Source organism: Lactuca virosa, chromosome 9 (genome assembly GCF_052849685.1).
Source record: "Lactuca virosa cultivar CGN04683 chromosome 9, Lactuca_virosa_CGN04683_v6, whole genome shotgun sequence".
Classification (NCBI taxonomy): domain Eukaryota; kingdom Viridiplantae; phylum Streptophyta; class Magnoliopsida; order Asterales; family Asteraceae; genus Lactuca; species Lactuca virosa.
In genome coordinates, this window is record NC_136434.1 from 35,003,805 (window position 1) to 35,018,089 (window position 14,285).

The 14,285-nt window shown below is 38.0% G+C and overlaps 1 protein-coding gene across 1 annotated transcript; it reads right to left on the reverse strand.

The window, feature by feature from the left end:
* Positions 1-6,680: 6,680 nt before the first annotated feature.
* LOC145138875 (uncharacterized) lies at positions 6,681-8,893 on the reverse strand. Its single transcript, XM_079072888.1, has 5 exons — positions 8,685-8,893; positions 8,016-8,392; positions 7,848-7,951; positions 7,655-7,761; positions 6,681-7,028 (listed from the first exon to the last, which is right to left on the reverse strand). Exons 2-5 carry the CDS (start codon positions 8,340-8,342, stop codon positions 6,811-6,813), a joined length of 756 nt encoding a protein of 251 aa, XP_078929014.1. The 5' UTR covers positions 8,343-8,392; positions 8,685-8,893; the 3' UTR covers positions 6,681-6,810.
* Between the last annotated feature and the right edge of the window lie 5,392 nt (positions 8,894-14,285).

Genomic DNA, 14,285 nt, shown 5'->3' on the forward strand with positions numbered 1-14,285 from the left:
GGCACTTGTTGCTGAAGTTGGTTATCACCACGATCAGGAATGCCGTTAACACTCCCACTAGCATTCGTACAGTTAGGGTTAAGGATAGCCATGGAGGCTGCTACGGCTGCTGTAACGGCAGCTTGGAACGTAGCTGAATCCATCTGAAGGTTTGGCGTTTTACGAGTGGTTTGATTACGTTTCTTCGGAGGCATGATCTGCTACATGTCAAGAAAAGGAGTTTGTGAGCAACAATGGTTGTCTTTGGATGTATATATATATATATATATATATATATATATATATATATATATATATATATACATGAAAATTTCTTATTTTGTCATCTGGTTCTCATGGGTTCGACCCACATCCCTATGATGTGGTCCTAGCAGGAATAGAAGTAGGTTTTCTAGAATGATTAGAGACTGAGTGTTATCCATACTAAGTTATCTTCGATTGGTGAACATTGATTTTCGATTTTTCGAAAAGATTTGGAAATAATCCATAATAAGACCCACATAACACGGTCTTATGAATCCTTCGCTGATTAATTTAGTGGGCTGACTGGAAAATTTTTGCATTCCCACCAGAGTTAGATGATATGAAGGTTTAGCTACAGGGGCAACTCCGGGAATTAAGTCGATATGAAATTGGACTTTGACGTTCGGGAGAAATCCCTGGAAGATTATTGGGAAAGGAGTCAGGAAACTTGCAGATTTTGGGGAAAGCTCTCATGGTCTTTAACTTTTGCATTCCATCCACTCTATGAATTAGAAATGCAAAGCTTTCCTTCAGTAAGTACTTCGGGGTTTTGATGTATGAAATGATACGGAATTTCAAACTGAGCTTATCATGGAAAATAGCGAGGGCTTCGTTAAGGGGAAAATTAAGACGAATCGTTTTCTCAAAACGGAGGTTATTTACGTGATTGAAATTTATCCCATCCATGTTGATTATATCATCGAAGCTTTCTTTAGGGAAAATGGCATGAGTTTGATGGGAAAAGAGTGATCGTCCAGGGTAAGAGTACAGTCTATGGATACGTTTCGTAGATGAAATGGTGATACGACTTTGATAAAGTTACTTAGTTCGCAAGTTATTGATCTGAGATATACGTTTACAACGATGACCTTTAACTGAATTTAGACTATTATCTCTATAGTTGGTATTAAGGTTACACAGAGCTAGGAAAATTTTGACTTACGAGTAGATCTACAACATACCAATAGAGGGAAAACTTGACAACATGAGGGACTAGTAAAACAGTACTTTACAATACGGAGATGTCTACAGGGGGAAAAGTGCTACTTAGAGCATAGGTAGGAAGGCCATTCTTAACTAAAGGAAAGGATGAGTAGAGCATTTCCTACTAGCGATGGGTACTCCTCGAACGAATCCTTAAGTTAGCCAGCTGGCGCTCCATGTTAAGAAGGTGTCGCTCGAATACTCTTTGGCGTGCTCGGAGTTCTATGACTTCAGCTCGGGTTGCAGCAAGCTCTCGCTGCAGGGCCTCGTTGTCTCTCAAGTACCTCTCACAAGCATCTTCAAGGTGGATGGTGCGGACTGTATGCATTCTCGCATTGGCATCCAATTCCATGATTCTGTTGAGGGTTGTCCTACCCTGTATTTCGTTTCGAGCAACCCAACGGACCAGGATTGGTAGGACTCTATCTGCTGAGCCCCGTGCGCTTAGATTGTAAAAGCTTTTGTCTCCATTGAAGGGTATAGGTATTAGGCATCGAATCTAATAATACTTCCAATGTATTAGGGTTCTATGATGGATTCTTGAGGGATGGATTCTTGGGCTAGTTTCTAGTTCGGTCGTTATAATATCCTAAAATACTCCTACAGTATTTTGACCCTTACGTTTGATTCTAGAATTCTTCTGGTATCTAGGAAAGTTTTAGGCTTGCTGCAACACCACAATCACTCCCAAGCACATGTTGGTCATGTCTCGAATGAATATAGTTGATCATGCTATATTGATCCTAGACATGACTACATAACTGCCAAGGTTTAACCGCGATGTCCAACATCCAAATACTTTTGTTTTGTTCTACTTATGATACTGATTCAGGTACTTAGGTATACTTGTATTCTTTTTTTATAAAAATACTTATATTTTAAAGTATACTTTTTAGTTCAGAGCACTTAGGCCCCTTAGTGTTTATATTTGTATACCAGGTAAGGTTCAGTATACTTAGTTCACTATAAACAAGAGCTCTGATACCAATCTATCACACCCCCGAACTGTCAGAAAATAACGGCGGAAACGTCCGGGGACGGGTGACGTCATGCGTAGTATCACAACAGTTGTATCATAGCACACATAGTAAACAAAATTTAAATTCCAAAACTTGAGGGCAAGTTTTGAAACCTTTTTCAAAACATTAGGGTTTTAACTATTTAAATTTCAAAACAACAAACTTTTGGGTTCAAATTTAAACTATAAAACCTAAAGGGGAAAATATGAAACTTTTCATAACAACAAGGATCAAATAACAAATAATCTAAATTAACATTTAATCACATAATTATCCATATTTGATTTATCTAATGATTTCTTGCAAAACAATTTATCAATTTAGTCAAAATAATTAATCAATTATCATATAAGGAAACAATTATCTTATTAATTGATAAATATCTTCAATTAGATCAAGAATATAGTCAAATATATCATAAAATCGGATTTATAATGATCTAATATGATAAGGTAACTATCCATAAGCAAAAACAGCAAGAAATCCCGAAATATGCTCCATCTGACGCTCGAACTCGCCGAGTACCCCCATGGACTCGCCGAGTAGGGGCAACTCGCCGAGTCCACAGTGGGACTCGCCGAGTCCATCAAGCAGAACACCAAAAATCGAATTTTTCAAACATATCAAGCATCAATACAATAGAAACCAGACTAGGCTCTGATACCACTGATGGGTTTTTGGTCATAAGACATCCTATGTGCTCATACAAACCCTAATGCTTGGATCTAGGTTTCTTTATTGTACATGCAAGTTATCCAAGACTATAAACCCTAATTCTAGCATTCAAGTAATCATATTAACATGAGAATAGGTTTAAGATGTTACCTTGATTGTTATGTAGCAATAACAATCCCAAATCTCCTTGTATTGACTTTGGAAGGATTAAAGTCACAAGTGTCACTCCTCTAATGGTTCACAAACACCATAAGCAAGAGGATGAAGAGGAGAGAAGATGGAGGCTACCAAAATCGTGTGAAACCCTAGCAAGAAGCTTAGCCACGTTTTTGGTCCTTAAGGGATCTATATATAGTGAGGCTATTAGGGTTATCTATCAAGGAAACCCTAATTTGGATGCTTAAGCCCTAAGCAACCCATAGACTCCTTTAATCAAGCCCTTGGACGATTTCCTTATGGGTTTCCCCATAGAATTCGTCCACCCCTTGATTCAAGGCAATCCATGGCCCAAATTGCAATTATCTTATAATTACAATTCCAGTCCCTTAAGTTTAATTAATCTCTTTTAGTCACAAAACTAATTACCAATTAATTCTTGACTAATATTAATTAAACAATATGATTTCTCCTTTAATATATTATTCTCATAATATATTAATAAATCATATTTAATCCTTTCTCTCCATAATTCATCATATCAAGTTGCTTTGGTGAAGGCAACCCAAAAGGACCATGCACCATCGGGTCAAGTACATACCAAAATAGTTATGGACTTAGACACTAATCCAACAGTTGCATCATGGGTAATACTCAGTTGATAAGTGTGGTTATCAGGGGGTAAAGCCGGTGGCCGGCTTGAGACGGTGGTCAGTACACCGCAAGAAAGGAGAAAGTGAGTTCGAGTTTCGATGGTTGTGCCTTGAGGAACCTGGTCCGGTTAATGCCAGGTGGTGCGTTGCGGGAGTAGCTCAAAAGTCGAGTTGCTGCAGGCTTCGAGGACGAAGCCTAATTTAAGTGGGGGAGAATTGTAACATCCCGGAATATCAAGAGTATAGTTGAAGGGCTAAAAGAGTAAATTGGGAAGGGGAACTCGGCAAGTCCATGGGTGGACTCGGCGAGTAGGGTCGCGACTTTGGTCGCGTGTTAAGTGGCCGACTCGGCGAGTCAGCGGATGGACTCGGCGAGTAGGCGCTGAGTGGAGAAAACCCTAAATCCGGAGGATGAGCCCTATTTAAAGGACATTATACCCTTTCCCCAGCCTTTTTACCCTCTGTAGAAGTCCAGAAAGCCCTAAGGCGCGAATTTGAGGGAGTAGAGTGCATTTGGGGCTTGGGGAAGTGATTGTTGAAGAAATCTTGAAGGAGAAGAGACTTGGATCAAAGGGCTTTGCAAGGATTCAGATTAACCTTATCTTGGAGCTTCCTTTTGAGGTATTATTTCATTGTTTGAGCTGCTATTATCTAGATTCATCATTTTTGGAGGTGTTAGAGATCATATCTTTTGATGTAGTGGAGTTTAGAGGTTAGATCTGAGGTTGCTACCTCAGATCTGGAATGGAGAAGGGTTAGAATGCATAAAAGTCCCTGTTTTTGAGTGATTGATGGAACTATCTTGTCCCAAACCCAAACCCTAGAGTGAAAATGCCTAGATCTCCTTGGATTCACGTAAATATTGCCACTTTACGTGATGGATGGCCTTAGGAGGGGTAGATCTATGGTTTGGATCATCTGCATGGCTTGGAAAGCCTCTGTATGGATTCAGACCCGGTGGTACTCGGCGAGTCACATGGGTAGACTCGGCGAGTTGCTTGAAGAAAGGCTGGAACTCGGCGAGTTGGAAGAACAACTCGGCGAGTTGGATGAAGATGGCCTGGAACTCGGCGAGTTGTAAGAACAACTCGGCGAGTAGGTTGAAGATAGTCGTAGACTCGGTGAGTCTGTTCTTGGACTCGGCGAGTCTGGTCGTGGGGTCCAAGTTTCTTTTGGATGAGCTGTGACTCGGTGAGTCAAGGGATGACTCGGTGAGTTGTGTGCGAGTGGACTCAGAGTTGTTGGACTCGGCGAGTCTCGGGGTGACTCGGCGAGTTGGGTCGCGGATTGAAGGAGGTTCTGTGTATGGGGACTCGGCGAGTCATCGGGTTGACTCGGCGAGTAGAGTCAGTCAGGGGTAGACTTTGACTTTGACTTTGACCAAGGGTTGACCAGTTGATTTCCAGGGGCATTTTGGTAATTGTTGAATATTGTTTTAAGTTCAGTGTATTGGTGGTTGGCGAGTGGTGGAGATCCTATCAGTAGTCAGAGCAGCTTGAGTTATCCGTTCAGCCGGCAGTTTCAAGGTGAGTTATCCTCACTATATCATCAGGGTCTACGGCACCAAGGCCGGCCCTTTATCGGATTGAGATCCGGGTATTTGTTGTTATGTGACGGCTTTGATATGTTTGCATCCTGGTAGTTAGGATGGTATATGTTAGAGACCGGGTTGAGGTCGGTATCCTGTTCTGTAGGGTGATGCTATGCTAGTGACCAGTTAGGTCGGTATCCTGGTTAGGATGATGATATGTTATGTGATCTACTTGATCGGCTTGTTGACTGTTAATTGTTATATGACTGTATGTTTATGTGCACATGGTTGTTTGGACTGGAGTTGGGTTGAGGCGGGTCCTACTTTGTGCTGTAGGCCAAGATACCCAGGGCGGACCGGTTGTCCCGAAGGCCCAGCGAGCGGTCCGGATAGGCTGTAGGCCCCAAGAGGGCAGACCAGACGTGCCGAGGCTCGGAGAGTGGACCAGACTGACTGAAGGCCCGGTGCGGGCGGACCAGTCATACTGTAGACTCAGAGAGTGGACCAGGTGGATTGAAGGCCCGGTGCGGGCGGACCAATCACACTGCAGACTCGAGGTATATGGATAGACTTGGAGGGTGGACCAGGTGGACTGTTGGCCGGTGCGGCGGACCAGTCACACAGTAGACCCGAGGTGCATGGCTGTTCTGTGATCGGATATGTATGGCATGTTATGCGTGTATGGTATATGTGGTTGGTATTTTGGGGATATCTCACTAAGCTTTCGGGCTTACAGTTGTGATTTTATGTTTTTCAGGTACTTCAGGAGACCATGGCAAGGCGAAGGCGTGATCGTACCGCTCCTCATGTTTTTGTCGTAATGTGATTCTGGGAATACTCTAAACAAATTGTATTGAAAACCTTTTTGTAATAATTTAATGGAATCGGGTTGTTTTTGAAAAGTTTAAATTGGTTGGAATTTTTCGGTTGTTACATTTTCAATTAAGGCAAAATATAAGGATCTTTTTGCAAATTTTCCGATTAAATTACAATAAGTTTAAAACACAATTTAATTTATATGCCTCAAACACAACCTTAATAAAACTAATGTTATTAGTTTTGTAGGGTTTTTAGGGTCAAAAAAACATTTTAAAAAAAAAAATCTCAAAATATATTTTTTATGTATTTCTATTATTTTTCTTGGTTTATATGGTTTAGGTATTTTCTATTTAACATTTCCCTTTCTTGGTTTTCTTCTTCACCCGTTTTCTAAAAAACAGGTCATTGCCATTACCAATTATTTATTTTTATTTTTTTACTTTGATGGATGCAAAGGAAAAGGAAAAGAAAAACGGTCAAATATGTGAACGTTGCTATTGACTCTTGTCTCGTTGCTTTTGCCATAAATCAATACATAGCAGACAAAATAAAGAAAACATATAATAATAGTGTTGTTCCAAAAAGAGTAGACATGATTAGATGAAGTATCAGTGGACCATGAAGTGAGAAACAAGTTTTTTCAACTACTATGTTTTCCCTAAAATATAATGTCAAATCTTCCGAATAAAATTCCCCTGAACCCCAAAAATAACTATCCAGTGTACACCATTCAATCTATAAAGGTAAAATCCCCCTCAGTCCCATTGAATTGAAAACAAAGCCTCCCCGTGTTCATCACACCATTAGTAACTGGATGCCAAACATGAATTCCACGATTTCTCACGAGATCTCGAACAGTTGGCCTTATCACCGGCAACCCATGAGCTCCGTCAACCCCTCTAACACCATCATCTCCTTTACCTGTGATTAGTGTAAAATCGTGGATAGCTGCACATAAGATACCATTAGTGTATAAACTTGAGAAATTTCGGATAGTGGATTTTGAATGTTATAGCATTATACTTTTGCATGTCATGTTATGCCATTCTACTTTGATAATCTGACAGCTACTTTATAATTAAACTCAATTAAGCCATCTTTTTCAATTTGTAAATTCCCTTTTTTTATGTATCTGATTTTAAACAAGCTAATGTGCTGGAACACTTAACAGGAAGTATATTAAATTGCAAATATTTTTAAAAAACTGTCAATGTTTCACTTAATAGCATGCATTTTGGACACTTGCTAAAACTTTCCTAGAACTGGTTTTTCATTAAATTGTAGTCATTTGCTAAAACTTGCTAAAAGTATAATTTTATTTTTATATTTGTAAACGATTTACACAAAATTTCTGTCACATATCCTCCAAAGAAAACCTAAGCAACATCTCATTATTTTCTGTATTTTGTATTCAGCTGATGATTATAGCAACGTACTTTAGATTATTAATTAGCTACCTACATACAAAAGTTGGAGTTAATAGAAAGTACGTTGTTATAATTCGGATTTTCAGATGATCCAAATATTCGAAATTTTTATGAATTATATTTTTTGATCAACAAATTGAAGCTTACATTTGGTCATTGATGTGGAAAGCATCAAAAGCTTTACGATATGTGTAGCAGAAGTTTCACTTTGTCCATGGAGGTTAAATGGGTGAGAAGATATGGATTTACGATTCCTGCAATTAGCATATTTAGAAATTAGAGTTTTAATCGGGCAAAAGTTATAAAAATAATTCAATAGTGTATTGAATTTGAAACAAACTCAGAGAGAAAAATTGTTGTAGAATTTGTGATATCTTGAATCTCGGCCAATTCTTTTGATCTTTTTTGTGCTTTCCAATTTATCTTACTCGGAACATTTATTGCCTGCATATATTTTATATATGTTAACAAGTAATTTTAAAAATAAATTATAACAAAATCTACTTACAGCTTGGTAATCCGCTTCGTGCTTCAACCAACGAAGACGGGATATTTCTTTAATCTCATCGTAATCCATGTAAATTTTATGGGGATCGTAATCATGTATTCCACTAAAAACCGGACCCATAGCTTTTAATTCTTCTAATTTTTTTTCCCATATTTTTATATCTTCCTTATAGTAAGTACCAATGGGATCTTGATCTTTAAGGGTTATTGCTTTCGGTTTGGATGCTTCATTCGAGGTTTCCACATCACACGTTGTTGACTTTTTTTGATTCGGGCCAGGTGCTTCATCATTGCTGGATCCATTGTTCTTCTTTTTCTTTCGCACCATGATGTGGGTGATGAAGGTCTGAAATGGACCAAATGTATTTGATTCGCGACCTGCAATATAAATGCATAATGAAGATGACAAAATGAATTTCAATGTGTGTTATCCAAAGGATGGAATCCATCAACAATAACAGCAACATAGTTGTTGGGACAATAGGGAAACTGGAATTTCCGTTAGGAGTAGAACAAAAAAACTCTATGTTTTCTGCTTCTTATTCTATTGCGTATGAACACAAATACAAGAAACCAGCATTGCGTAGAGTATAAGCGGTGAAGAAACGAAGAGGAAACAAATCGAAAACAGTAGAATAAAAGAGTAGTTAGCGATTGACGATTGGTTTACCTGAGACGTCGGAGGCTAGTTGTCGCCGGTGCTTCTAGAGGAGATGATCGACTGAACGAGGATGGACGTCGGACGGAGGCAAGGGAACGCAGCGACGGACCTGAAGTGAAGAACTCGATTTGATTTTTTGCGTCTGTAAATCCCGCTTCTGCGTTGCATTAAAATTGCAAATTTGGTAATGTCAGGGATTTTGTACAAAATGTTTTTGGAGGCGATGATTGGTCCAAAAAAAGGAGAATACCAAGGAAATTCCAAAAAGAACCTCGGAGGGCAGTACACAAAACATATTAATTGGGAGCTGATTTTTACGAAATAACTTTTTTCCGCATACGAACAATTTTTTGTAAAACTACAATTTTACCCTTTTCTCTATTTTCAAACTTTATAATCTGTCCCCACTAATCTAAAGGAAAGTGATATTTCCACATGTTTTAAAATAAATATTATTTGACAGTTTTACCCTTACTTAATTCTTACAAAAACATTAAGAGATATAAATGGGCTATATTTGCAGTTTGTATGAACACACATTTAAACGTTTCCTTTTTCTCCATTATTTACCACTTAGAAAAATTAATTTGTTTCTTTATTTATTAATCAAACCAACCCATTTATTTGTTTTTTTAAACACGCGCAAGTCTTTTTTTTTTTTCTTATTTATCATCTAATTATAAAATCTAACAAATGTTAATTTGTTTTCTTATTTATCTATACATATTACAATAATATATAACAAAAAAATAATTTGTTCCATATAAATTTATATCACAATAAAATGTTTAAATAAATATATGTTAAATCACAATAAAATATCACCCACTAAAATATTATCTAAAAAAATATTCAAATCACAATAATTTAAAAAAAATCATGTATAAAAACATTCATTGTACTGCATTTACATATTATCACTTAAAAAAAAGTTAAATATGCATTTAAATCAAATAAGTTGTTCTTAGACATTTCATAGTTCATTTTGGAAGACACGAGTACACGAATGATTACTAAACTTTTGACTGAATTTAATATATTTTTTGAGCCGATGATTCGCCAATTAAAAGTTATATAATAAAATTAAATTAAATTAAAAAAAAAAAAAAAAAAAAAAAACTAGCGCACACGACCTTAAAGATTTGAGGTTGTAGAATCATCACAAACACACAATCTTTCATTTACTTGTGTCTTTCAAATGAATAATAAAATGTAGCAACTTATTTGATTTAAATGTGTATCCAACTTTTATAAGTGGTGATATGTAATTGGTGTAAAGTGAATGGTTTTTTATCGTCAAAATTTTTTAACGTTATTATGATTTGAATATTTTCGTTGAACATCTTCTTATTGTGATTTAATATCTATTAGTTTTAACATTTTATTGTGATAAATTAAATTTTATTAGATTTTACATTCAAATTAAAAAGTTTAAATGGGTTGATCGAATTAAAGATACCATTTAGTGGGTTTGTTTGATAAATAAATAAGAAAACAAACTAATTTTTGTAAAGAAAAATAAAGATAAAATAATAGAAACAAATTAATTTTGATAAGTGTTAAATAAAGGAAACGCTTAAATTTGCTAAGGATAAGATGCGGATTAATTATATCTCATCATATTTTGTAAATTTCAAAATAAGGTTAAAAATGTAAAAACAATTTTATTTTAAGTGGAAGCATCAAATTGATAAGTGGAAATATCATCTTTATAATCTAAAACCCTTCCAAATATTCAATCACGAAAACAAGGAAACGAGTATTCGCTTCCCACTATCGTTCGCTGTTTACTTTCCATCTCCGGTTTGCTTCACCACATCGCCGCCTGATCCATTGCCGTCGTCAACTGCTCGACCTCAGCCGGCGGCTTGCACCACTATTATTGGTTTGTGATTTTATATTAGGATTCTATTTCTTTGATTTATGATTTTATATTCATTTATGATATTGTGATTTTATATTCAATTTTTGTTTACACCATTGTCGTCGGTGCTATTATGATTACAAATTCAGTACTATTTTGTAATGGGCTAATTACTGATCTAGTCAAATTAAGAAAGTAATTAGCCATTTTTAGCCAAAAATTAGGAATTGTCCCAAAATAGCCCACGAAACCGTAGGTTTTTAGAATTGTATATCGTTTCGTGTTTAATATAAAAAAAATTCATTTTGAAGATATAAAACCGTAGATTTTTTTTTAAAACCTACGGTTTTCTCTCTATAAAATACGGTTTTCCAAACCATAGCTTACGGTTTTGGGTTAAATCTACGGTTTTTTTTAATGAAAACTACGGTTTTGGGTTGAAGTCTACGGTTTTAGGTTAAAAAGCTACGGTTTTGTGCATTGTGGACTTGTACACTATAAGAAATCTACGGTTTTAATTTTTTTTCCTTTTTGTTTTCAAAAAAAAAATAATAATAAAAGTTATCCCTATATACAAAAACTACTCCTAATCAACAATACGGTAAAATTTTGATTAAAAATAAACGTATCTCGTTGTTCTTTGGGTGCTCGATTGAGAGAAAATAGTAGACAATGAAAGAAAAAATAATGAAAAAGTAACCTAAACTGAAAAATACGACGTTATATACTATGAGCAAGTGGACCACAAAACAGTAGACGGGCCACGGAAGAGTAGTCCATTGCAACGAAATAGTAGTTTTTGAAGGTTGACCGTAGTCAACCCTTGTTGACCGTAGTCAACCCTAACCTATCTACTATTTCGTGGGCTAGTTTTTGCTAATGTGTTTTTTTGGCTAATTTTAGATAGATAATTAGTATATTTGGCTAGATTAGTATTTTCCCAATGAATATTATGTATTCTATGTTAACACGTGGCTCATGGATGAACAAAGTCACAAACCAAATAAGTTCGCTTTAACTAATCACACGAACATTTATTCTTACTGTTTCATCCACCATCGATCACATACATCCACCATCGATCACCTACATAGGCTACTTGGTTGTCAATGAGATCAATAAATAGTAGTCATGTTGGGAATGAAATTTTAGTAAGAAACAAAATAATATAAAACAATAAATAAAAGACTAAATGATAGTTTTGGTCCCGATGTTTAAGTGTGTTTTTTGGATTGACTCCATAAAAATCTTTTTGCAAATTTGGTCCTGATTGCAACATTTCGTAACATTTTTGCTTTTTCTCACTAACATCATTAATAAAATAAATTTAAATGCATGTAAAATAACTATGAACAAGCCTAGATCTACACTTCTAACCCCATTAGAGCCCTTAAATCACTTGTATAAGCATGAATGCACGTAAAGTTGGACACTTTACGTGTAAAATCAACCCTAGGAACCTAGATCTATGAATGGTATGCACTGGATTCAAGCATAATCGTGTATATAGTGATTGCATGCATGCGACTCGGCGAGTCGTTCTTCGGACTCGACGAGTCGAGTCGCGAGTCCCCAATTTTCCCCTTTTGAGTGATTCCGAGTGGGACCAATGAGTTATAGGGTGGACTCAGTCAGTTTGAGGTCAGACCCAGTGATGGAGGGACTCGACGAGTTGTTCATACAACTCGACGAGTCCAAGGCAATCTTCTTGCCTCAAGAACAGACTCGACGAGTTGTTCATACAACTCGGCGAGTCACAAGCTGGAGTGTTCATCAGATGAAGATGAACTCGATGAGTTGTTCATACAACTCAGCAAGTCGGATGAAGGACCATTGGATACCTGTATAGGAGGAGAACTCGTCGAGTCAATGCCTAACTCGATGAGTAGGGACGGGATTATGGAAAATCGAATGGATAGGGACTCGACGAGTTGCCGGCCCAACTCGGCGAGTCAGGTCAACTGGAAGTTGACTTTGACTTTGACTTTGACTTTGACTTGACTTGGACAGGGGTAAAATGGTCATTTTACCCAAGAGTAGATATCAGACTCTGATAATGTGTTTTGTGGGAATTTTAGTCGGAGGATTTCCGAAGCAGCAGCAGCAGACAAAGAGTTCCCACACAGATCAGCAGCTACTACGAGGTGAGTTACCTTCCAGTAGCGGTGGGTCTACGACCAAAATGCCGTCCCACCAGTAGGGATCGTATGATAGATGTTTGTCTTTGTGATATTCATTTGTGCTTGTTACTACCTGATGTAACACCCCGAGATTCAGGTATATCTATTCCACCCTTATTCTTTCTCAACTTGTCATGATTGGTCCTTGTGTGGAAAAGCCTTACAAGTGAGTACGCTGAGCGTACCAAAGGGGTACGCTGCGCGTACTCATTCCCTATAGTTGGACGCGGAGTCGCCAAGGTACGCTGGGCGTACCCAGGGTTACGTCGGGCGTACCCGGCCCAGATGTAAAACCCTATTCTTGTCTTGTGCACCATTTAAAGGATGCTAAGGCTCATTTCTCAGCCTCCATATCAGTGAGTGAAACCCTAAGAGAGAGCCTTCCATCATCCTTAGTGAGTGAGTGTGTTCTTGGAGCTAATAGTGCCTTTGTGTGTTAGTGAAGAAGGAGGAAAGGAGCTTGTGGAGCCTAAATCTTGAAGAGCAAGAGTAGATCCGAGTTCTGCAGTGGTTGGAGATCCCTTTTGAGGTAAAAAGCTCAAAGCTTTCCTTGTTCTTCATGAGTTTTGCTTTTTGACCCGTTTTTAGGGTTTTTGGTTCAAAGGTGGAGACTTTATGTGCAAAGAGTCTCCATAAGCTTAGATCTGGCCTTTCCCAGTGTATATTGTGTTGAGGGTTCATAAAAATCCAATCTTGGTCATGGATCTTGAGTCATGCATGAGTTATGGTCTTAATATGGAAAGAGGAAAGGTGTTTTGAGTAAAAGGTGACCTTTACACCCATACAAAGGCTTAACGGTTTCAACTTTATGGAATAAGAACCCTTAGAGAAGTCAGATATGGAATATGAGTTCTTGTCTTAACCGTTTAAGACCAAAATCCACGAAATGGCTGAACCAGGATTTACGCTGGGCGTAATCCCAGTACGCGCGGCGTAGGGGGTGGCCCACCCCGATTCTGTGAAGGCACCGGGTACGCTTGGCGTACATGTTTGGTACGCGCAACGTAACCCGAAGGGTTGAGTTTTGTTGACTTTTAGGGTTTGGTCAACTTTAGGGTATTTGAGCTACGTGAGGGGTAAAATGGTCTTTTACCCTCATGAGAGTGTTATGAGAGGGAATGGTCTAACCTTGGGAAATGTGTTGATGCCGAGTGCTTATTTCATATGATTAGGCGGAGGTTAGATCCTATTTCACGGAGTCCGAGATTTTCGAGACTTACGAGTTACCGAGTTACACGAGGTGAGTCTTCTCACTATACGTTACCTAGAGTGGTATTATGAGTTGACCGGAGGGTTTTATGTGCTATGTATGAGATTGTGTGCCATGTATGTGATTATGTGCTATGTGATATATGTATGATATATAATTGTATAGACCGGACCGGAGGGTCTAACCATTTAGACCGGACCGGAGGGTCTAACCATTTAGACCGGACCAAAGGGTCCAACGATTCAGACCGGACCAGAGGGTCCAACGATACAGACCGGTTCGGAGGGCCCAACGAGCTATGACCGGACCAGAGGGTCCAACGAGCTACGGGACTGGAGGGTCCCGCTGAGACATCT